We start from the raw sequence: 24,300 nt of genomic DNA, 5'->3' as shown, positions 1-24,300 counted from the left end.
CGGCCCGCAGACTGAGTGTAATTATTGGAGAAAAGCGACAGTAAACTTTTATTAATCGCCGGTGTTTAGGGCCAAGGCATGAGCGAGCTCGGTGACAGTGATGAGTGGTTTGGAGCGCCGGTCCCTGAAAGCGGGGCTTATCCCCCCCCTGCCTGCTCCTTTGACTCGGCGATGATGAGCCGTGAATAGGAGCCACCCTGCCGTCGGGGATCCGGCCGTTTATCTGCCGGGTGATGACAGTCGGGCTGGTTTCGAGCCTCGCCGTGAATTGCCGGAGCCTCCGGGAAACGCAGGGCGCTGCCGCAGCCGGGGGGCTCCGTCCGGCGGGGACGCTTCGCCCCTCGGCGCCGGCCCCGTCCCCCCGGCCGGGGGCCGATGAAAGCGGCCGCAGCTTCTCCCAACCGCGGCCGAGCCCCACCGACCCGACCCCGCCGCCTCGGTGCGGGCGGCGGCTGGGGGAGCTCCGGGGCGCCCTGCGGGCAGGTGCCGCGGCTCCCCCGGGCTTACTGCGCGGCGGGGCCGGCCGGGTGCCGCCGAGCGCGGACAGCCTCCGAACGGGCCCGACACGGCCGCTCCAGCATCCCCGTCCGCGCAGACGGGGAGGGCCGGGCGCTGGCGGGAGGAGGGGGAGGCTTTGGCTTTGCTTTAGTTAAATCCTCCCCACCTGGGGATCGCCCCCTCCGCCCTTTTTTTGTTCAAGGGGGAAAAACCAGCATTTTGTAGGGAAGCGCGGGCAGCGTCCGTGATTCCCGCTGTCCCTGTCCGCGGCTGCGGGAGGAAGGGGTGGAGGGAGTCTCACCCAAACAAAGCCGAGCGACCGGCACCAGCCGCGGAGTCAATTCAAAAATCCCCTTTGCCGTGGAGCCCGGCCCTCGGCAGCCGCCCCGGGCCCCGCAGCCCCCGGGGAGAGCCCGGCCCGCAGGTGGGAACCGGCGGCGGGACAGAGCGGCCCAAGCGCGGGGCGGCTGCGGTGCCCGGCTGCGCGCACCCTCCGCAGCTCTGCGTGGGCTCTCCCCTCCCGTGGCGGTGTGGTTGGAGCACACGGGTCCGGCCCGTGGCTCGGAGGCAGCTACGATCCGCGGAAACCACCGCGGCCGCGCACAGCAGGTCAGCGGCGGGGAGGAGCGCTCCGCGTGCCCCCTCGGCCGAGCCGGCCCTCCCCGCTCCCACCGCGGCCCCACCGGGACGGCTCCTCACCCCCGGGCCGCCCTCAGCCCGTGCTCCGTCCGTGCGGGGGCAGGACGGGCGCCGGTCCCCCCCCTCGCCCCGGCCCCGGCAGGCGCACGTCGGGGCCCGCCGCCGGCCCCGTCTCACCTGCCGTCGGCCCCGGCCCCGCCGGCTCCTGCGGGAATTGCTCGCCGCTCTCTCGCTCGCATCCCCCGGCCTGCCCGGGCCTTTTTTTTTTTCTCTCTTTGTTTTTTTTTTTTTTTTTTCTTTTGGTAGGAGTGGGGAAAAGGTTCATTAAGAGGTTGACCCCAGTTTACTTTTTATTCTGCTCCTGTTCCCAATTTCGGCACCACGTGACGGTGGGAGTGAATTTGGGTTTAAATTCACTTTCAAGAAAACCCCGATAAAAATCCTGCCCCGTGAAGCCCCGCCGGCTCATGGCGGTGTCCCTGTGAGCCCGGGCTGCGGGAGGCGAGCGGCACCTCGGCGCCCGCCCGGCACCGGCCGGCTCGGGTAAGCGGCTCCCGCCCCGGGGGCGCGGAGCGGGGCCCGGCCCGGCGGAGTGGGTGCGCGGGGGGCGCGATGCAGAGCAGAGCCAGGCGGGGCTCTGTCGCGATATAGAGCGGGGCGCAGCAGTGGGGCTGTCGCGATAGGGGGTAGCGCGGAACCTGGGCGCGTTTCGGCCGCGGGTGGGAGCGAGGGGCCGCTCAGCACAGGGCGGGCAGCCCCGACAGCAGCGCTGCGGGGGGGGTGGTGGTGTGTGAGTCTTGGTAATCGCGACAGCAGAGCTGAAGTGGCCCGTTCAGTCGCGACAGCGCTCGGGGACTCTCCCGAGGGGGCTCTCCCCATGATTTGGGGGTTTGGCTTGGCCGTGGGGGCCCCGAGCAGGCGGTGCCCGTGGCCGGAGAGTGCGGGGGCTCCTGCGCGGGGCTGTGCGGGGCCGGGAGCTCCTCTGCCCCCCGCCGCGCTCACCTCGGGGCGGCCCCGGCGGCCCGGCCTCGCCGCCGCTCTGTCTGCGGCCGCCCAGCTTCTGCCCGCCCTGGGGCAAGGCTCGGGGCTCTCTCTCGCGACCCGGGGGAGCACCGGGAGCCCTGTCCCCCTCCCCGGGCTCTCGGAGAGACCCGCACGCGAAGACCGGCGGCCCCAGGCCGGCGGGTCACGGGCAGTTTGGCTGCCGGTGCAGCCGGGCCGGGGAGGCCGCCGGAGGCTGCGGACCCCTCCCGAAGCGTGACCCCCCCCCGGGCCCGGGCCTTCCCCATCGCCTCTCCCGGGCGGCCCCGGCTCCTGCCGCGGGGTCCCGCCGCCCTGCACCGTCCGGCCCGCCGGGCCAAGCGCCCTTCCAGCGCGGCCTGTGCTCGCCGCGGCCCTCCTGCCCCCGCTGCAGCCCCCGGCCCGGCCCGGCTCCCCGGCGCGCAGCGGGGAGCGCCGGGACCATCGGGGCTGGGAGGCGGCGGTGGGGCTGGGGGTGTCCCCCCGCCCCGGGCTCCCCCCCGAGCAGCGAGCGGCTCCGCTCGCCTCCAGGCCCGGCGCAGCGCCGAGGCAGGCCGGGCAGGCCGGGGAAGGCCGCGGCCGGGCCCGGTGCGCGGGGGCCGGGCGGTCGCTGCCCCCGGCCGGTACCCCCCGGTGCGGGCCGTCGGGCGGGCGTGGGGCCGGGGCGAGCGGGCCGGGCCGGGCGGAGCGGGCCAGAGCCGGTCTGTGGGGACGTGATTGACAGCGGCAACGTCAGCAACAGGAGGGGAAGGGAAAAGGGAGGGGGGAGACAAAGAGGGAGGGAGTCGAAAGGCCCCAAACTGGATCTTTATGGAACATTTTCCGCCAAGATCAAGGGAAAGTGAATCCGCGCAGCGGGGGATGCCCCGCACGCCGCTGCCATCGGGGGCCGCGGAGCCGCGCCCGGCCTGAGCGCCCCGCGCAGCCGCCGCGCTGCCCCGCGGATGCCCTTCATGCCGCAGCCGTCCCCAGGCGAAGCCCGGAGCCCCCCGCTGCGCCTCCTGCCCCCCGGCCGGCCGTGTGAGTTCCCGGGGTGCGGAGGGAGGGCGGGAGGGAGCGGGGGGTCCGCGGGTGCGGGGCGCCCCGCAGCCTGCCGAGCCCCCGGCCTGTGTCCGGGCGAACGCCGCCAGCCTGCCCCGCCGCTTCCCCGGCTGCGACCCGGCTCCGTCCCCGGGAGCACCGGGGGCCCTGTCCGCGGGCAGGAGCCGGGCCCTCGGGGGTCGCCGCCGCCGCCTCCCACCTGTGCTCCCCCGGGTCACCCGGCCCGGCCGTGCGGGTTGGTCGCCGGGAACAGCCGCGCCTCGCCCGGGCTGGGGCCGCCCCGTCCCGTCCCCCCGAGCGCGGCGGGGGAACCGGCGGTGCGCTCCGAGCCCCGGGCGAGCCGCTGCGGCCGGGGGCTGGGGGGCGCTCCCGGCCCGGGGGGCCGCGGGGCGCGTGTGCCCGCTCGCAGGGAGCCGGGCCGTCCGTCCGTCTGCATGGCTGGAGCGCTCGCTGGAGCTCTGCTGTGGCTGGAGCGGGGGGTCTCAGCCCCGCTCTCCACCTCCGCCGCCCCGGACGGCGGCTCAGCCTTGGCGGCGCGGGGCAGGGAGGGCGCCGGGCAGGGGCCGGGGGCCGCGGGCGGGGGGAGAGGAGCGCTCCGTCGGGGGCCGCGGGTCCGGGTGCCGTCAGCGTTTCCCCGCGGGGACCGCCGGTTTCGGTCCCCGGGGCCGGGACCCCGCAGCCTCCTCGGGGCCGCTCCACCTCCGCGCCGGCGCTGCCCGTCCGTCTGTCCGTCCGTCCGTCGAGCGGGGCGGGCGGCCGCGTCCCTCAGCGCTGTAAAAGTCGGGGTTGATGCGCGGCAGCCCCGGCGGAGCTGTCAGGCCTTATCTTTATTGGCTTTTCCCAGTCTCCGTCCAAGTTTAAGAGGGGTCCTTTTATCTCGGAGCCCAGCACTCCGCCTGTTTACGCCGCCCGGCTCCGCCGCAGCGCTTCGCCGCGGCCCCGAGCGCCGTCGCGGAGCCCCCGCAGCCCCGACGGGACGGGGCAGAGCGACCGGCCGGGCCGGGCTGCCATCCCCGAAGGGTACCGGCCCCGCACGGTGGCAAAAGGCTGGGGGGAGAGGAGAAAGGGTCGGGGCTGGGGGGGCTGCGGCCACATCTGAGATGAGCTGCTCGGGCCTCAAGCGGGAGCGCAGCCACGCGTGGGCGGCTCCCCCGTGGGGGCCCGGCCCGGCTCTCCCGGGCACAGCGGCTTTCCCCCGGGGCCGGGGGTGTCACGTCCCAGTCTCGCCGAGTGCCGCCGCCTGAGGAAGGACCGCGGGCCGGGCCGGGAGGGCCTGACCCCGCAGGTGGCCGTGCCCGGGTTGGGGGGGGCGGGCAGAGGCTGGACGTGGCCCCCGGTGCTGCGAGCTAACGGTGCGCCTCTCTCCCCCCAAGGAAATGCTCCAGGAGAAAAGCCTGTCTGAAACCGAGGAAGGGTTTCCAACAGCCCCCGCGCCCGGCCATGCGGACTCCTCCGCCGGCTCCCCCGTCCTCGGCGTAGCCGGGGGGAGCAGCACGCCGCTCAGCAGCCCGCAGCTCCCCGACCCCGAGCAGGTACGCACCCCCGGCCCCGCGTCCTGCCCGACGCCTTCGCCCCTCGCTCTCCCCGCCAGCCCCGCCGGAGCGCGGGTGGCGGTGCCGGAGCCAGGCCTCCCGCCACCGCGCATCTCCCTCGGCCACGACCGGGGAATTGCGAGGAAATCGCATTTTTCGTTTCTTTTCTTTTTTTTTTCTTTAATGGTATTTTTTCCCCGGGCACAGCCGGCCGCCCCGCGCCCGCCGTCGGGTGCAGCAGGTCGGTAAGGGCGAGCCCGAGCGCCGCAGAGCCGCGGCCATCGGGGCCCGTCGGGCGGCGGAGCCGCGGCCGCTCCTCCCGAGCAGGATCCGGCCCGGCGGTGGGTTTCGTTAGTTTTTTTTCCCCCCGCCCTAAATAAAACGCCGGGTCCGCCCGCGGCCTCTCTGCCTTCGCCCCCCGCGCCCCGCCGGCGCCTCCGCGTTGCCCCGGTGTCCCGCGGAAAGCGGATCCGGGTGTCCCCGCGGATGCTCGTGGCCCCGGTTTTTGGGAGCCCCAGGGCGACAGCGGGGCCCGTCTGCCCCATCGGGGCACGGAAACCCCTACGAAAAAAAAAAATAAAAAGGAAAAAAAAAAATCCATTTGGGCGCAGCGTCCCGCCTGGGTGGGAAAGTTTGCAATTAAACCCGGCCTGGGTTTGTTCCTCTTGTTTTCGGCGAGGGGCGGTGGGGGTTTGGGAGCCCATCCTGCTCCCGCACGGGCAGGGCCGAGGCCGGTGCGGCTTCGCCGGCGCCTGGGCTGCGGTGCTGGTCCCGGGTGCGCAGCCGCCCGGCCCCGCCGCCCTTCCCAGCCCCTCTCCCAGGTTTTCCCAGCCAGTTCTTGCTTTCTCATTATCTTTATTTTTCCAGACGATCGAAAACATCAAAGTCTATCTCCATGAGAAGGAGCTATGGAAGAAATTTCATGAAGCTGGCACCGAAATGATAATAACCAAAGCAGGCAGGTTAGTGAAAATTCCCCGCGAACACGCGTTGCTGCTGAGCCGTACGAAACGTCCCTGTTTGCCGAGGCTGGGTTGTGCAGAGCTACTGCAATCAGTGGCATTTTCAAAAATGATCATTGTGATTGTAGATTTCGGTAAGATCATTTTTTCGGTGTAAACTGTGCATGTGTTTGAGTGTGGCAACGAGATTGTGGATGCAAGAAAGAGTTGCGGAGTCATTTGCTGCATTTAGTCCCAATTCTCTTTGGTAATTCTTCATTTTATTATTCGGGATTGTTAAGATGTTAGCCTGATTGTGGCTCTACTTTTATTTTTTTTTTTTTCCCAAAGCAAACCCCACTCCCCTTTTCTGCGCCGTGCGCTCAGCCCCGTGCTGGGATCCTTTGTACCAAAGTTTTAGCAATACGAAGGCTTAGGCTGTGCTTTTAATCTCAAAACTGAAAGAGAGTCAGGTACCACTTTTAGCCTGTTCGGGTGGAAAAAAATCCTGCCTTCCCTTGGAAACAAACACTGATTTTTCCCAAATGAGAGCCCCCTCGGCGTGCGCAGCCAGGCCCGGGCGGGAGGGAGGCCGGCGGCTCGCAGGGCCTTCGCTTTCCCGGGGAGCCCGTCCCTGCGCCGGCTCCGGGCTCCCTTCCCACCCGGGCTGCTCAGGTGGGAGATGGCAGAATTCATGTCAGAAAAATTAAACCTCAGAATTAAACCTCAGACCACCAGCAGCCCGGGAGCCGGATGGTTCCCAACAAAACTAGCCAGCTCCCACTGCGGGCACCGAAATAGCTGTCCTTGGCTTCTGCGGCAGCGGGCTCGCGTCGCTGCTGCTGGAAAAGAAAAAGCGCCAGGCTTAGGTAGTAAAATCCATTTAATTCTAACACAGCTGTGCGGTTCTGCCATGCCCTGCGATTGCTGATTTTTACACCGTGCTAGAGGTGTGGAGGACAGGCAAATAATGGGGAGCAAGCAGAAAAAAAAAAAAAAATCCCACAATCAATGTCTATGCAGTCCTTTTTCCCTGTGGTCCCTCACCCTTCGTGCAGGGCTGTCGGGGGGGCTGGGGGGGGTCTTTTCTCCCCTGTTTGCGGCTCACACTGCCAGCCCCAGACCCCAACCCCCCCGGCTTTGGATCTGGGGGGTGAGGAGCGGTTTCCCTCTCCTTCCCCCGTTCCCGGCAGTGCTGCTCCGGTGTGCGGGAGCTTTCCTCTAATACCCGAGATATTGCCATTAGTCCCCCTGGAGAGGGGTGTACGTCCCGGGGAGCTTCAATTTGTTTGCTGTTTGGCCTATTTATGAAGTGATTGTGCAGGTAACTCTATCCTTATCACACTACGTTTTGGTGTATAAAATCTTAGCGCTTGTTCTGTAGCGTCTACTGAGGTGAAGAGCCGGATTCATTTTGATAGGTCTGCTACCTAAGTCAGCTAAGACCAGGGGATCAAGACCTCAAATATTTCACCCTTAATTTATAGTATCTGAGTGTGTCTGTGCGGGACGCGTAATATCTTTACCAAATTCTAGACCCTAAGCATCCCAAATGTGCATGTTATCTCTTTGTAAGTCTTAACGTGGATTGTTTAAACAAATCCATATGTATAGGGCTCAGGCCCACATTCTTTGTCCAGTGGAGCTGGCGGTGCACACCAGTCACCCTTCCTGAGCAGGGATGGGATGGAGGGGATGGGCAGACTGACCCCAAGACCTACAAAACTTTCTTTTTTAAGTTACCAAGCCAAATTCTCCATTCGTGAAAATCAGTGCCGCGCCAGCAAGCTAACAGCCGTTTTATTCTTTCCCTAACTAGTTTTTAATTGAAAAAGCAGTGGCCGCAACGCTGATGCCACCGAATTGTCACCTCCCTTCTTTCCTCCGCGTCCAGCTGCAAACGCTGGCAGACTCCAGGGCAGTAATTGTAGCCCCGTTAGCAGCCAGCCCAGGGGCGAGGCAGCCCCGCAGCCCGCGCCGCGGGGCCGCAGCCGGTCGCGCTGCCGGGCCGGGGCCGCGGGAGCCGCCGTCGGGGACCGGGGCTGCGTCGGTGCCGGCACCCCCGGCTCTGGCCCGGGCCGGGCTCGCCAGCAGCACCCAAAGCGAAGAGGCCCAAGTTAAGTAGCGTCAGGACGGCAGGAAAAGCGAGCGACTTAAATCCCGTCGCCGCTTGGGTGTCTCTCGGTCCCCCCGAGTGGAGCCACGCGTGTCCGCGCGGGGCAGCCCGACAGCGGGAATATGCCCTTAATCGTCATGCAAAGGACGAAACGAAAAGGATTACTTTATTTTACCCAAGCTATTTAAACAAAGAGGAGCAATAATAAACCTCCTCTTGACCCAATTAAAAAAATGACGGGTAATGGAGATTTGTTTGCACTTGCATTTAGCGTTGGGGGGGGGCGGGGGGGGGGGGGAAGAGGGAAACTGGCTAATTGCAGGCACTAATTAGGACTCTAATCCCCCTCCCAGCAGGCACAGAGATGCCCCTGAATGCAGTTAGTTGGAATCACTTAAATGTCGGTCTGTCTGACCTCAAGGGGCACAAACGAAAAGAAATTGAAGCCTGATTTTTAAATTTCAAACAACAAAAAGAAAAAAAAAAAGTGACTTTAATGACAAGTTCACTCAATGGAGAGGAAATGTAAAGCTCAGCGGAAGCGTTAATTCCATGGCAATGGTGTAAAATAGCCTTTTTCTATAAACAAGGCAAATATTGATAACTTAGTGGGGGGGAGAGGGGGAGTCATTTGTTTCATTCTTTGTAGAGCTCCACAGAACGAGCCAACTATAAATTATCGAGAATTTAGGGCTGAGAATTACTTTGGGGGATTATTACTCCCTCTTAGGACTGATCTGTAGGAGACATTAGGAGAACACAGCAAGCTCAGCATTGAAATAGAAATCATGTTGTTGCCAAGAAAGCTTGATTTATAAAGTGGAAACATCTTTAAAATGCGCTCGCTATCTTTTTAATGTTCGACTGCTTCATTGTGGGAGGGAAAAAAAAAAAGAGATTATTTTATATTAAAAGGATCATCAAAAGATAAAAAGTTTATGTTAGCGAAGTTCCCTGAACTTTGCATAAAACCGCTCGCCTCCTTCAGACATCAAATCCTGCCCATCGCAGCGCCCAGAGGGTGCGCCATAAATCAGGACCTTTTCTTGTTCCTCCGATTTGAGGTTTGTGCTAATTACGAATTTCTGCTCCAGAGGATTTTCTGTTGACGGTTTTTAAAGGCTGAATTATAAGTAGTGCGAGAAATTGCCCCGTCTTTGCCGTGGCCTGGAGCTGGAGTACCCGAGGGCTGCCCGAGCCGCAGGGAGGGAGAGGAAACGCGGCCACGCGCGGTGCCGGAGGCGCTGCCCCTCGCGAGGGGCCCTTTGCGGAGCGGCCTCTTCGGGGGGCAGCGGGGCTCGGGCGCTGCCGCCCCTTGGCCGGGGGGAGAGCCGCTCACCCCCCGAGCAGCCTCTCGCCGCCGAGCCCCGCCGCGGCCGCTGCACCCGCTCCCGGTCCCGCTCCCCGCTCCCGCTCCCCGCTCCCGCTCCCGGTCCCGCTCCCGCTCCCGGTCCCGGTCCCGCTCCCCGCTCCTGCTCCCGGTCCTACTCCCCGCTCCCGCTCCCCGCTCCTGCTCCCGGTCCTGCTCCCCGCTCCCCGCACCCGCTCCCCACTCTCCGCTCCCGCTCCCGCACTCTCTCCCTGCTCCCGCACCCCGCACCCCGCTCCCGCACTCTCTCCCTGCTCCCGCACTCTCTCCCTGCTCCCGCACCCCGCTCCCGCCCCCTGCTCCTGCTCCCACACCCCACTCCCATGCCCCGCTCCCCACTCCCAGCGTGGCCGGGTCACCATCCCGGGACGGGTGAATGAGCCCAGCACCCACATCGAGCTGTGCATATCTGTGTTTATCAATAAGGCTATAATTGTTCCCAAATCCTCCCGTTTATTAAAAAAAAAGCGCATTTTCCAGGCGGTGAAGTCCTGTTAAACCAAACTAATAAAATCCATTGAGATGGTGATAACGGGGACAGGGTGTATTGGAGGGTGGAGATGCAGATGCACATCTGAATTCCTTCCCACAGCCCTGCTGTGCGGTGCATCGCTCCGGGTGTGCCTGTCCAGCTGTCTGTCCGCAGCCGCGGCCTGTCCCACAAGGCAGACACACACACCTTTCCTGCCGGGCTTTAGGCATCCCGCAGCCATGAACTTGTATGCTAAAGCAGAAAGCAAACGAGAGACTTCGTTATAACTCTTGCCTTCCAATTTCATCTTCTTGCTCTTACGTGCTTTTATTTAACTGAACAATTGTGATTTTTTTTTTTAACCCCACTTTGTCTCTCATAATTCTTTGTGACATCTCATCTTCGAGACCTTGTTTCTGCAGGAAGTTAATCTTCGCTCACACCATCTTCCTGGCTCAGGATTTCTCCCTTTCTGTTAGCCTTTATTTGGCTCTAGCTGTTCACTAGTTTTTCCAGGGTGCCAGTCTTTGCAGCATTGCAGTGTCTATCCAGATATTGCCAGGAACAAACAATTCAATGAAGCTTACGGCTAATCAGTAAAAAAAAAACCCAGTTCACAGGATGTCTGGTCACTTTTTCATGAACAGTTATGGAAGAGAAAATAATGCGTCGTTCCTCTGTGGTAGCACAACCATCCCAGAGATGTGACCAGGAGGAGGCTTGAGATACTGAAATTGGGTTTTGGCCAGAATGCAGGATGTGCACAGGTACAAAGATAGCTTCAGTCTTGATGGTAGCAGGTTTTAAGAGGCGTATGTAGGAAAATACTGCACAGAAAAAAAAAAGATCAATAAAGTAGCTTGCATGTGTGGAAAAGATGCAAACCCCCTTTAGATGTTCACGTTTCATTTTAAAAGTGGCTTATTTCAGTTTAAAAAAATCTGTTCCTAATCAACTTTAGTAAACCAAAATAAAACTAGTTTTTAGGACATCAAGGTCTGAAGAAGTATAAATGCTTTGGCTAAGCTGGTGCAGCTTTCCTCTGTGAATAATCCTTTAAAAGTTAAATTTTCCATGGCTCTGTAGGGCATATGGATGCCCAGTTCTCATTACAATTAAAGGGAAATATTTGTCCAGAATCTTTTGAGGCAGTTACAAGAATCTCTGCGAAAGGTTTTTGATCCAAAAGCAAACCTTAATATCCGAGATCAGCGATGGAATGTGAGCCATCAATTTAAAACTTGGAAATAAAGTAGATATTTAAGGAATGTTTGATCTGCTTAGTCCTAAATTCGGGGTCCTGGAATTACCCTGTTAGGGCAAACTCCTGCTTTTCGAGAAAGGAGCAGGAGCAAACTCCAATGGCTCTTGGCTGTGCTGCTGAAGATGTCGACAGCTTGGGCAAGGAAGACAGAGCTCCTGCACGCTGAGCAGGGCAGGGATGGGATTTTAGTTTTTAATACGCTTCTCTCTTCAAACGGCAATCCTTGCTTTTAGTTTGTTGAGGACATGGGATGCTCGTGGTGAAAGGTGTTCCCAAAGCCTTCCCCGCTGGTCCTTAGGCTGGAGCGGCAGCAGCGCCGGCCAGGGTTGCAGGGGAGGGTTTGGTCAAGCCCAAACCAGCCGGGGAAGATCCCCACCATCTCTCGGGCTCTGCCTTTGCGTCGAAGGCTCATGGGCACAGGGGCTGCGGATCACCTGCTCTGCACCGATGAGCCGGCACGTGGCCTGGCACCGACACCAAGGCTGCCCACGGCTCCTCCGACAGCCCCCGCGGAGCCCGTGCAGCTGGAGGGGCTGCACCGCGGAGGGAGCCGGGCCGGAGAGGGAGCAAACCTGCCCTGAAATGCTGCAGCATCGGGTCGTTGGCCAGGCTCTTGCACAGCTTCTCTCTGAGGTACCTTTGTGCTGTGCTGCTGGTGCCGCCGGAGGCTGCCGGCACCGACCTCTCCCGTCCTCCGGCACGTTGGGACCTTTTCTGCTCAACTTCAGTTAGGGCAAAACGAAAGCACTGGAGAAGCATCCCATGGCAAGAAGCCTGCCCGTGTTTCAAGTTACCGTGGGGCAAAGAGAGGAAATGTTTCTAGACCATGAAAGCAGCCATCCAGCTAACCAAGTTCTCAAGTATGTGAGAAACAATGTTTTATTTAAAAATCAGATGCGCTAGCCAGAAGAAAAAAATACAACCTCGCCATTCCAAAATATAAAAATCCCTTAACCGTCTGACCTTCTCATCACTAGGTCATGGTCCTGCCACCAGATAAATCTCTCCTATCTGTCCATAGACTGAGAGTTCAATGTTGCTTGTGTTAGTGACAGTGAATTTGGGGCTGAAAAATGAACTACTGATGAGAACTCCTGTTGAACCTGTATTGTTTGTTATTCTGAGGCAAGGATCTGGCATGGGCTAATCCAGCACTTCAAAGTTAACTGCTCTTACTTTGTATACAGAGCGTCATAGCGGAGTGGCGTGGGTGATAAGAGAAATAAGGGACTGAGGGTTAGGATACACTGGGAAAATGGGACCCTGTTGAAAAACTCTTTGATCTCTTTAAAGTATTTTCTGAAAGCAAGAATCTATCAAAAAGGAAATGCCATTTAAAAGGCTAAAAGAAACAGCTGACATCCCCAAATTTGTTTTAATCTGTCCCGGAGAATATTGTTTTTAAAGATGCGTTAAGTCAATGGAAGAAATACTTGTCAAAAGAAGGGAAATTAGAAAAAAGAAGAAAGGTCATCAGAATGGAAACATGGTTCTTGAAGCCTCTGCACACCATTCCTTTCCCTCCTAACAATGAAGATGAGGAGACGCATCCTTAAGCAGCCATGGCCAATTCTCAAGAAGAATTTGGGTCCACATTCGTCATTATCAGGGATGTAGGCATCTCATCCGCCTTGGTGCTTTGAAATCATCGCTGGAGCCACCTCTACATGCACAGCAGCTTCTGAGGTGGTCTTTCAGCCATGATATGGCTTCTTAGCCAAGATGTTGAGTGATTTCTTGTTTTCCTGATCCTTTCACAACCTGATATGCCATAAGCACCACCTTTCCAGACAGCACCGTACAGGAGCTTCTGAAAATCCAGTTGTCGCTTTACTTGGCCACCCCAAAATCAAGGATTGTCTGTCTTTGGAAATCTTTGTCCTATCGAAACTCCTTTTGAAAATAGGACTTCAGCTGCTGAGCTGCTGAGGGGCTGGGGGACATTTCTACCCCCTGAAAGGACAGAAGGAAGCTCTTGGTAGTATCTGAAGCACCATCCACCCCACAGGGAGATGCAGTGAGCACCAGTCTGCACATTCCCATGGGCTTCAGAGACCACAGACAGCCTTTGGTGAGGACATGACTTGGGTTGCTCCAACAGGACTCAGGTGGCTTGTTCCATGCAGTTTTCTCTATGGAAATACCAGCTGAGTTCCCCATGGCTTCTCTGCTTACCGTGCGCTGGTCGGAAGGAAGGTCAGATCAAATCCTTGTGAGCAGGAGGGTGGTGAGACCCGAGGGGTTTGCAGAGACCATGCAGTACCGAGGCAGGAACCGGTGTCCCTGGGACACACAGGTCCTGGTGCGCAGCGTGGCGCGGGGCAGTCGGTGCTCAGATGAGTGCTTTGAGCTCTTTGATCAGCTCTGATGCTCTCGGCTTTTCTGGCTGCACAGGATTGCTGTCCCCTGCCCCAAAAATAAGACTTTACTGGGCCTGGGAACCTTGCAGTCACCCAGCTCTCCAGGACCCACCAGGCCTGCTCGCATGGGGGTTAAAACGCAAGATGCCCACGAAGTGGCCAAGCCTGGGGAGCCCGAAAGGCTGGGAACTGCTGCCCCAAACGAAAGCAAAGCTTTCCTCTTATCGCTCTCTTCCAAATCCAACCAACCAATTACACATTAATTAAACTTTGTTTGAATGTAATAGAAGCTTTGGCTCCATGTCAGTAACTGCTCCATGGTTAAGGGGATTGGATAGTAATAGAATAAATAAATAAACAAGAGATGCTTATTCTAACAGTTCATTTTAAAACAATTTGTGAATATCATGTAGAGATAAAATGTGCCTAGCATAAACTTAGCTAAGCAATGACTGCTTCATTATCAGAACAAATAATTCACTCGCACATCATCTTTGAAGCTTGGGAGGGCTACAGAATTGTGCTGCTTGTTTATTTTCCTGGCTTTTACTGTTTTTGCTACATTTCATCTGCACAGAGCTGCGGGGAAGGGTTTAGCCGGGGCTGTGGCAGTGCGGTGCCGAGCCCCAGCGACGCCGGTCCCGATCCTGCCGCCCGCGGTCCCCAGAGCCAGGCTCAGCCCCTCCGCCCTCCCCGGGGCATCACCCTGCACCTCGGCCCCCAGCGACTGGCTGCCAGACCGTGGTGTTTTAATGCCGTATCACAGGTCCCGCTTGTGCAGGAGTGAGGCACCGTAGCCTTTCTCCTGTGATCGCTTTCTTTGAGGGCAGCTTTCTTGTGTGAATGGAAAAACTGGTTTAACTCTTCCCCTCTGACGGGCAGTGAGAGCTGCCGCTGTCGCACAGCAGCACCGTGGCCCTGCCAGGGCAGGGAGGGAGGTCGAAACGTGCCTGTGAGAGCCACTAAATCCAGCAGAGAGCTTTGAGGGGCGTAGGAGACCATCAGGACAGTGCTGAGGAGTCTGGATGGTCCCTTCTTCACTGGGTTGAGCTGGAGGGAGGGAACAGCGGGTTTTTGAACGTGGCCAAAACTGGGGTCTACTGACTCGATGTTTTGCAGAAGGAGACACTGTCGGGGCTGATGCTTGGCTGCTTGTGCTGCACCCGCCTGTGCGTTGCCGGCTGGCACACAGGCACGCCGTGGGCTCGCGGCCGGGTCCTGTGGGGCTGGTGGTGGCCCCGTGGCTCCCGCTGTGGTGGTGGGGAGCAGCCATCGCACCTCGTGTGTGCTGGTGGGTTAGACACACACCTTGCGTGGCTTTCAAAAACATGAGCGTGAAGGGGAAGAAATTGGTTCAGTCCTGGACTTCCCCACCCCAGGGACGGTGGCAGTGTTCAGGGCGTTCGCTGCAGCCCTGGGGCACCGTGTCCAACCGGGCTTTGGGTCTGAACAAAAGATGATGAGTCCAGGAATTGCTGCTCTTAATCTCCCAATTACTGGTTGGTTGATCCTGTGCTGCACACGTGCCCAGCGCTTAACCTTGCTGAGCTTCCCCGTTTGCACAGCCGCAGCAGGGCTGCAGCTGCCTTCAATGCAGGAGGTGTCGCCGAGGGTCTGATGCCGCCTGCTCGGACACGCTCCCCAGGAAGCCCCAAATTCACAATTTTTGTAAGCGGTTTCCGCGCGGCGAAGCTCCCACCCGGTTTGGAGTTGTGCGTGGCGGCGGGAAGGAGGGTGGGTAAAACGCGGGTCTGCCTGGGTCTTGCTTCAGACCTCCCACCAAAGCCAGGCTGAGCTTTCCCAGAGCTTGGCAAGACGTTGGCAAGTTTTTATTGCTGCACTGGGTTATTCTTCTGCCGCTGCTGGTCCCCGAGCAATAGATGATGAAGCAAGCTATTGTCAGGGAAAGCTGGCCGAAGCGAAGCATCCTCTGCGGAGACGCCCATCCGCCCGAGAGCTCCTGCCTGCAGAGATTTGGCAGAGGGGCCGGTTATGCAAAGCTACTACTGAGTGTAGAGCCTATGGCTGTGAGTAGCTCCATTGACCTGGAGTAAATTTGGGGAAGCAGGCAGGTTTTTGGCCCCTTCCCAGGGCTGACGGGGAGCTGTATAGACCCACTGTAGGCACAGCCCCGCTCCCGGGCAGGGCTGGTGCAGCCCCGTGCCTTCGCCGTCATTTTCGGCTCCCCACTTTCAAATGGGACATTTAGTAAGGGCCAGGACATGATATTAGGTGCTCTCTCTTGCCTTTTTTTTTTTTTTTTATTGAAATTCTATGACTGCATTTTCTTGGACCCAGCTCTTCGGTTTGTCATGCCTTCCCACCAGAAACGCACTACCCATGTTTGTATCGTATTGCAAAGAGATATTTACTAAATGAGTCTCTGCCAAGGGGTTGAGAAATATGTTTTCATTAAGAAAATTAAACTGACAAGTCCCTGGACAGCATATTAGTCGCATTTTTTTTTTTAAGGCCAAAATGCAGCAGCTAATAATAATGATGAAATGTCCGTGCACAGCCAAATTACTAAAATCTACCCCGTGTTTTCCTGGAAAAGAATGCAGAGAGTTGGCAAACTTGGTTGTATCTGGGTCTGTCGACTGCCGAGTACAATGCTACCACTGCAAGATACCGAGCAGTTTGCAAGTTAAGCAACACCTTCAATCAGATGTGAGTCCCCATTTGTTATCCTTAAAGAATTTCAGCTGTATATATTATAGTAGTACTTTGGCTCTTTGTATTTATTTTAGAGGGCTATACTAAAGAACATTATAAACTCAGGCATGTCCATGCTATATGAACTCCATATGCTGAAGCTTAATTTTAAATGCCATTAAAAAAGCACTTAACATTTACAATATATCAGTCCGGCTACTTTAGCAGCTTGGATGTACTACAGTAAATGAAATGATTGAGAAAAAAAAGAAATTCAGAAGCTAGATGTTATAAAAATCCCCGATGCAGGGTGTTCGTCTGGTACGACACAGTAACTGTCAAATCGTGTAATTTCTGTTTTTTAATCAATTTCTCCTCTTTTTTGTTTCATTTTCAAATGTCATTTTAAGGCCTAATTTTAAAAAAAAATAATCTTGGCATTCAGGTTGGATTCCTTATGCAATTTTTTTTTCAACGTGTGAATTGGGCTGTGTATTCGCAAATTGAAATGTCCTACTGTATTTATCCAGGTGCTTACCTGTAGGAGGACAAGGTTAAGAGGGGTGCAGAGTTTATGAATGAAAATCAAATATGGACATTGGTAAACCACCCCTTTTTAGTCCTGGCTAATTACATGGTAAACATCTGGAATTTATGCAGGGTGGTTAAAAGAGTCAATTGAAATGATTTCGAACAGGGCCCATTTTGTTGCCTTCTCCCCAAGCAGCGACAAAATGGTGCTGCAGGTCTGGGCTAACTCAGCGGGGGCAACGCGCAGGGGAAGGAGGGATGAAGGCAGGGGGCAAAGTGACCGCGACGTCCGATGGAGAAACAACATCAGAATTTGGGCCCTTATTAGTTCGGGCAATTAGAATGACTCCAGGTTGTAGCAATTCTCATCCTCTGTCCCCTTATGCCGGTGGGAAGGAGAATTTTCTGTTCTGGCTGGTTGCTTGAAGGCTGCGGTGAACCAGTTTGCTCAATGGACTTGGATTTTACTGGATGAGGAGGAGGCTGGGAAGACGGAGCCAAGAAAATAGTTGCTCAGAGGATGTAAAGTGCCTGATCCTGCAAATCCCCGCTCCGGATGCAGACTTGAGGGCTCGGGAAGCCCATGGCGGTGCCCATACCCATCAGGGCCATTTCCTTTGGATCGCAAGACCAGACCGTGATTGTATACACTGGTTTCATGGCCATAGCTTTATAAAAAAATATTCTCTGATCTTGCAAATGTTCTTTAGATATGTAAGATATACATAAATGTTCTTTAATGGTACACTGGTTTATGTGACGTTCCCTGTTTGGCGTTGGTCGCTACATGTCCGCTGAAGTCAATGGTAAATCAGTGGGACGGGTGCATTTGCAGCGGGGAGCTCTGCGGTGCTCCTGGCTCAAACAAGGTTTAACAGCGTGCTGTGACTTTGGGAAATTTGGGAAGGCCAGAGGAGCGGTGGCTGCCTGCACCACTGCAGGGTTTAACCCTTAGTCTCCCCCCAGGCTTTGCCAATCCTCAGTTTTCAGTCTGTGGCAGGGAACACAGCTTCAGCTACTGTGTGAGGAGATGATGCGGTGGGACGTGGTGTCATGGACATTGGGAACGTGTTTCTTCTTTGTTTCTTCTGAAGTGTAGTTAGATGTCATGACTTTTCACGCACGTTCATGGCAACAAGAAATCTGCATTTCTGAGGCTGCCGTAAGCCACGTGGAGCCTCTTGGGGTAATGAGGGCTCCCTGTCCGAGCCTTCCGTAAGGAGGGATGTGTTGACCCCCCCATATCTCTCTCTGCACACACCTTTTCCAGGCACTGGCCCAGAACCCCTCTCTAGATACCCTCCTCTGTATTTGTGCTCCGTTTTGCGCTAGCCCTGTGCAACCCATGCTCTGGAAAGGGTGAGTTCAGGTGACGTATAAGCAACAATGATGTTTTGTAGCTCATTTGTCCGAGCGTGAATTCATCACATGGCGGATCTGACTTTTGGGGCGCTGCTCCAAGATTCCATCGGTTCCAGCGCTGCTCCAGGTCGCTCACTAACATGTTGACCCTTTGCTTTTCCTAAGGAGGATGTTTCCTAGTTACAAGGTTAAAGTGACCGGAATGAACCCCAAGACCAAGTACATCCTGTTGATTGACATCGTCCCAGCTGACGACCACCGGTATAAATTCTGTGACAATAAATGGTAAGAGAACATTTCTGTTTGCCTTCTTTTCCATAAGAAAATTGCAATTGGATCGACCGTTTACTGTGCAAACTCAGAAACCAATATAAATACCTTCCCACGGGAGGGATGCCAACATCCCAGAGCTCTTTCGTGGAGCAGCGATAGATACGAGAGCCAATGGCTGGAAGTTAAAACCAGACAAATATAGACCAAAATATTCTTAACAGGCTGGGCGATTAACTGCTAATGGAGGTGGTGGATTGTTCGTTTCCAAAGCGCTCAAGAGTGGATGTCTTTTCAGAGGAGATGATACTTTAGGCCAAGCGTAGGTTATCTGGCCACATGCAGGTGTAAGAGGGCAAAGCCACAGCCTGCATTATACCGGAGGCTGGAGTAGATGATCTAATGGCCCATTTTGGCCTTAAAAATTAGGTGTCTACATGAGTCAAGAAAAGTTTTAAATTCCTTTCTTCTACAGTAATATCTTGCTTTTAGGCGGTCAGCTCTAAAGCAGAACGTGGGGTGGTTTACTCAAAGCCCTGGTTCAGCCACGCTGATCCGGCAGACGAAGGGAGCAGCGATTCCCCCTGTTGCAGTCCAATGCCAGAGCCGGTTTAGAGTTTTTTTCTTTTCATTCCTTCTTCCTCTGGAGTTTCTTTCCCTTCTGTTATTCTTCCCTTCCCTGTGCTTTTGATAGCAAAGTTACTTACCCAAGAGGCAGCGACGATTTTTGCTTTCTGACGAAGGAAGCGTGTTGTTTTCTCTTTTGATTTTTACCCCAAATATGCCCAGCAGCCTCCCTCCCCGCGACTATTCGCTGTGCTTTTCCCAAACCCTTCCACTGACTGCTGCCCGGTGAAAAGACGAGCAATGGAAAACTTCATAGTCATCTTAATGGGAACGAGCCTGGTGACATCCTATAAAACTGTAATAATTTACTTGCACATTAGGGCTGCTCTAGTTTTTAAAAAAATCCCTTTTCCGCTCGCTTTTGTCCTGGACTGCCGCTGGGTAAGAGCAGTGGACTGAGGGCCTCCGCGGCGCGGCGGCCACTTTGTGTTTTAACCATTAAGCCCTAGATGATGGATAGTTGTTAACTCTGTTTAATTTAGCTTTTGCCAGCCCTAGAGCTGTTTCCCCTTTTCATTTTATTGCTGCTGGAAAGTCTCTGTTGTTTTTGGTAATATTGCTTTTATTGGTGTTTTATAAGAGGAGAACAATGCACAGTAACGGGGGAGTTGCCATTGATGTCATGGCTGGGGCTTGTGTCCGTGAGAGTCGGTGGCGGTGGTGGCGCGGGGGCAAGGGGAGCTGGCAGAAGGGTACTAGGAGCAGCGCCGTGTGCCAGCCCGCAGCTCCGCAGCGGAGAGCAGCCTCTTCCCACCGGAGCTGCTGCCCGGCTGGGGGCTGTGGGAGCCCTGCATGGCGGCGGAGGGTGCATCCATGCCGGTACCCGCTCCTGCTCACAGGTACCTCCTCCTGGGGAAGTGTGTGAGACCCTCTCCCCTTGCAGAATGGCCTTTGAAGGCTTCATCCTCTCCAAAAACCCAGACGAGATTTCCTCCTTGACCAATGCCAACACAATTACCATGTAGAGACACTGCCCCAAGGAAATACCAAGCGGGAGCAGAGACGGGGTTACTCTGCCAGCCCGCGATGCTGAAACGAGGAGCCTTGAACCCCCTATGAGCAGCAGGAGCCTCCCCGAGCCCCCGTGCCCCAGCGTGTCCCCCCCAGGGCTGGCGGGAGGGTTGCTGGCTTGAGTTCAAGGACAAAACGCTCTCCTGCATCCGGGCTAGTGACTGCTGCCGAGGTGATGCAATCTGTAACCGCTGTGTTTGCAGGATGGTAGCTGGGAAGGCAGAGCCGGCCATGCCGGGGCGGCTGTACGTGCACCCCGACTCACCGGCCACGGGAGCACACTGGATGCGGCAGCTGGTGTCCTTTCAGAAGCTAAAACTCACCAACAACCACCTGGACCCCTTTGGACATGTAAGAGAGACGTTCTGCAAGGGTTTTGGTCAGAGGTGGGCCCGCGATACCGAATTTGTGTCTGGACCGGGATGCTGGTTGGGATGTGGCAGTTAATTTAATAACGAGGAGCAGCGTTTATTTTGTGCTGCCAGTGCAGCTGGGTGGGGAGTGTTTAATGCTGAGGGAGGTGGGCTGCCATCGCCGCCTGCATGCTTCCCCTGCTCTTGGAAATGCAGCTGCTGACTTGCTCAGTCGTGTCCTGCCGGATGCCACCGACTTTTTATTTTCTGCCCAGGAACTTTCCAGGCAGCACTGTGGGATTTTCAGCCCGGCTGCTGCTGCACGCAGTACATACAGCTCGCAGAAACAGGTTGCATAAACTCATTATTTTCCAAGCTGGCTTTGGCAGCCCTACAAAAGATGAAGTATTTTATTTGGAAAATCTTAATTCATGTGTATTGCGAATGCAGAAGTGGGAAGCACACAGTTATCTATCACAGTGCATTTAATAACTTAGCACAAGGGCGCTTCCAACCTGCCAGGCAAACAAGTGCTTAGATAATGCATCTAAAAACACGGACCTGTCTGGTTGGCACTGTCCGAGCCGAAAGTCACATCAAAATAAACAACCCTTGCTGGCTGGAGGAAGGGAAGATAGAGTTTAAAATCCTTTTAGGTTTAGTGCCATCAGCTCCTCCTAGTAGCACAGGTAAGAGAATCTACTTTGTGTAATCAAATGTGGTTTTTAACCTGCCAGTCTGTCCAACAGCAGCAGTTTGGGGGGTGAGGGGGGCTGCGAAAACATCCTGAAGAAGGGTACAGAGAGAGAAGGGGTGTATTTGTCTTGCTTAAAATGATCATGCATCAAGCCTCTAAAGAGCAGGTTTTCACGTGGAGTCAATTATTCCGATGCCACCTAAAAGCTGTACAGAAAGTGCCATTCTGACCCAGCTAAATCAGACGGAGCTTTATGGGGTTGACTCTAGAGGCAGGGTGACCCTACCAGCTTAAAACGCTGTGAAAAATTCAGAATTCTTGCTGCGTTCGTAATTTCTCTGCAAATTTCGAACTTTAAAAAGCAAGTGTGTCCATCCCGCGCGTTGCTGCCGCGGCAGAGCCAGGCTCTGGCAGCGTGACACGGTGATAACCCAGCCCTGCGCCAAGCCGTCAGCAGCGCCGGGAACTGACCCTCTTCCCCAACCTGCTGACCCCGGGGAAACATGTGTGAACTTCAAAGGCTGATCAGGACCATTTAACGCCGACGTTATTAATCACAGGCAATCTCGCCCCTTCACTCTTCTTTAAGGGGGAAAGCACCACGGAAATGAAATGAAAACAAGTGCGTTAAGTGTTGCACAGTAAAAATTACATAAAGCCCACAAATGCCGACGTCTCGGTGTCAGCAGCCGTAGCGACCTGCTTGCTTTGCACGTGGCATTTTTTTACTCCTGTGTTTTTCTCTTGGTTAACTGTGTAGCTTAATATATGACTGTTTATGTTGTAAAATGTAAACCATAAAACATACAGGATGTTCGTTGTGGCCGTAAAACAAACAGGATGTGCAGGGTTGGTTTTGCAACTTTAAACGTTTGCTTTTCCTGACTTTGTCATTTTTAAACTGCGATTTAACACTGCATTTTAATAGGGAAGATTTTCCCCCCCTTCTAATAAACAGCCTGTTTGTCCTCCCACAAAGCTTCCCCAGTGACACAGAGGGGACCCTGGTTTGCGTTTCGGGGCGCTACCTGCAGCACGATGCAGTGGCCACGCTTCGAATGAGCCCTGCTCAGTCCCCCCGTGCCATGCGAGCTGTCCTGCCTCGCACACAGCCCGGCACGCTCTGCCTCACGCTGCTGGGAAAATGCCTGGAATAACCTGTTTCAAGTGCCCAGGTCGCTCTGCGAGTCAGGCACCGACAACCTGCCTGGCTCAGTGGGGTTTAGCCCCCTCTCAGACAGCTCCTCGTAGGGCTTCTAAATTAATTATCTGCTTTAGAGAGGCGGTACTCCACTTTTTGCTGTGCACACGGAGGAGACCTGGGCTCTGTACCAGGCGAGCGTGAGTTTTCCTACAGCCCATCCTGAAAACTGTTCTGCTGTCGCATGGGTGGCCGATGTCCCCGGGACAGGCAGTGCCTGCGAGGTGTCTGCCCGGCACGGCATTATGAATAATAACAGCTTCTCATTTCTAGGAATTTGTTCCCAGCGATTGCAAACGCTCTCTTAAAGCTCCCTAAGAAAAACAAGTCAGAAAACCCACAGGGTTTGTTTGCCTTCTCCTGCTCCAACGAAGCCTGCCTGCCATTTCCTTTTGTCTTTGATTTTCTCCAAACCTCAAAACCACGCCGAGCGATGATTTCTGCCGGCTGCCGCTGGTGCTTTTTTCGGTGTGCGGGCAGCTGCCCAGCCAGAGCCGCCTCGGCTCACCCTCCCCGGCACCCTCCGCCGCTGCGGGCGCCCGCAGGTGCCGCGGCACTGGGCTCCCTACCTGGTTCCCGCTGTCCTGGGCTCCAGCTCCTCCCGGTGTCCCAAAATCCCGCAGAGCCTGGCCCTGCCCACAGCTCTTTGCTGCGTGGGAGCGATCCCCTCCTGCCCCTGCCATGCTCCGATGCACAGGGCTCGGACAGAAACCGCTCGCTGCTTGGGGGCTGGAAGGGCGAGGAGGCGGGGGACAGGCACACGGCGAAATAGCTTTGTGCTAAATATCCCTTTTCTGGATTAACCATTTTTTTGGCAGAAATTTTCCCCTTATTTAGGGGAAAAAACAAACGGAGCTCTTCCAGTTGCCCTGTCTGTTCACCTGGGTTAACATCGAGCGTGGGGAGCTGATCCTGGGGTCAGGCCGGGGCGTGCGTGGGGTTATGGGGGTCTCGCAAGAAGGACGTGGTGGATTTTATGGGGCTCGTGGTCGCAGGCGCAGCTGGAGCACGACAGGCTGCTCCGTCCCCGTCCGCAGCCGCCCTGCGTGGCGTGGGGGGGACCAGGGTTTGAAGGGCAGACACGTCACGGTGTGGGGTGAAGCTCCTCTGAGCCTGGGCACCCGGGATCTCGCCTGAAACATAGACAGGCAGAAATTTCACATTATTTCAATGAATTCGTTGATAACTGAATCCGTGCCCTGACTCCGTGCGCTGTAATAGCTGCTTAACGTCAGGGACAAGCAGCCCCACAGAGTTTATAAAGAGAAGTGTAGGTACATTTGAGGCTTAAAATAAGTAAGTTAAACAGCTTAATTAATAAGCTGTGGAGCTGAAGCCCTTGCTGCAATCCGCGGAATTAGATTGAAGATTATTTACTGTGCTGGCAGGAGGGGATGCCTTACAGGCGGTGCTGGAAAACCTCGCTTTCTGACACCCAGCCCATAAAACCCAGCCACCACCGTTCCTCTTCAGTCCCCAAACCCTCATTCCTGCTTCTTCCGCTGGCCAGTTATCCATTGCGGTAAATTATTCGTTACAGTCAGAGGCATGGGAGGCATTTTTCAATGCGGACACATAAAAACGTGCAGATTTTGAATAAGAAGAAATTAAGTGCAGCGCTCTGTAATCTGCCTGCAAACCCCTCCGGCTGAGCAGGTTTTGCGGCAGGTAAGCCTGTGCCCAGCTCATGCACCGTGGCCTGAAAATGCGGGCTGTACATTTTCCTCTTGGGGGATTTTTCGACCATGAAAGGCTTCTTTCACACCAGGCTTAACAACTGAGAAATGCTCATGTTGAGGATGGATTAAGAAATCAGCAGCCGCTGTAACGTTTAGCTACGGCATGGTCTATCTGATCCTAAAGAAAGCATTGTAAGCCACCTATGCTTAGAGTAAAATCTTAATTTATGTATTTTCAAATCTTTACACACGGAGATAATCAGCCCGATAGAGCCTCTGATTTACGTGGGGCTGGTGAGTGACAGGGTTAGTGATTCTGGCAGAGCTGACGCTTCACACTCTAATGCCATGTGAATAATAGGCAGTTGCATATAGTCTGTCTGCAGAGAAAAAGGTATTTTCTTAAGCGTCGGCAAACTTCATGAGGGCGGCACATCCCTTACCCGTTCCCAGCGTATTCTGCCTGGGAAGCACCTAGCTGTGTTTGCCAGGTGAAAAATGGGAATGAACCAGGTTATATCATTGCGAGTGCTAAGAGATCGGTTGGCTAATAGCAGCTGTAGATGATGCACGAAAATAACCTCTCCATTGGAAAGGATAACGTAATACTTGTATTTCTTTCAGAAGGTTAGTTCAGGGCATACGGGGAAATGTTGAGCGAG

At 55.9% G+C, this 24,300-nt stretch overlaps 1 protein-coding gene across 1 annotated transcript in view; it reads left to right on the top strand.

Moving 5' to 3' along the window:
• Nucleotides 1–4,522: 4,522 nt before the first annotated feature.
• TBX4 (T-box transcription factor 4) overlaps nt 4,523–24,300 on the top strand; it is a 35,612-nt gene continuing 15,834 nt past the window's right edge. Inside the window, exons 1-4 of the mRNA XM_059829403.1 lie at nt 4,523–4,730; nt 5,598–5,692; nt 17,966–18,085; nt 19,912–20,059. Coding sequence (XP_059685386.1) covers nt 4,575–4,730; nt 5,598–5,692; nt 17,966–18,085; nt 19,912–20,059 — 519 coding nt within the window. The 5' untranslated portion in view covers nt 4,523–4,574. The remainder of the gene's footprint in view (nt 4,731–5,597; nt 5,693–17,965; nt 18,086–19,911; nt 20,060–24,300) is intronic.

This window comes from Gavia stellata, chromosome 25 (genome assembly GCF_030936135.1).
Source record: "Gavia stellata isolate bGavSte3 chromosome 25, bGavSte3.hap2, whole genome shotgun sequence".
NCBI classification, from domain to species: Eukaryota; Metazoa; Chordata; class Aves; order Gaviiformes; family Gaviidae; genus Gavia; species Gavia stellata.
Note: the sequence above shows the minus strand (reverse complement) of the source record. Positions and strands in the feature narration are given on the sequence as shown.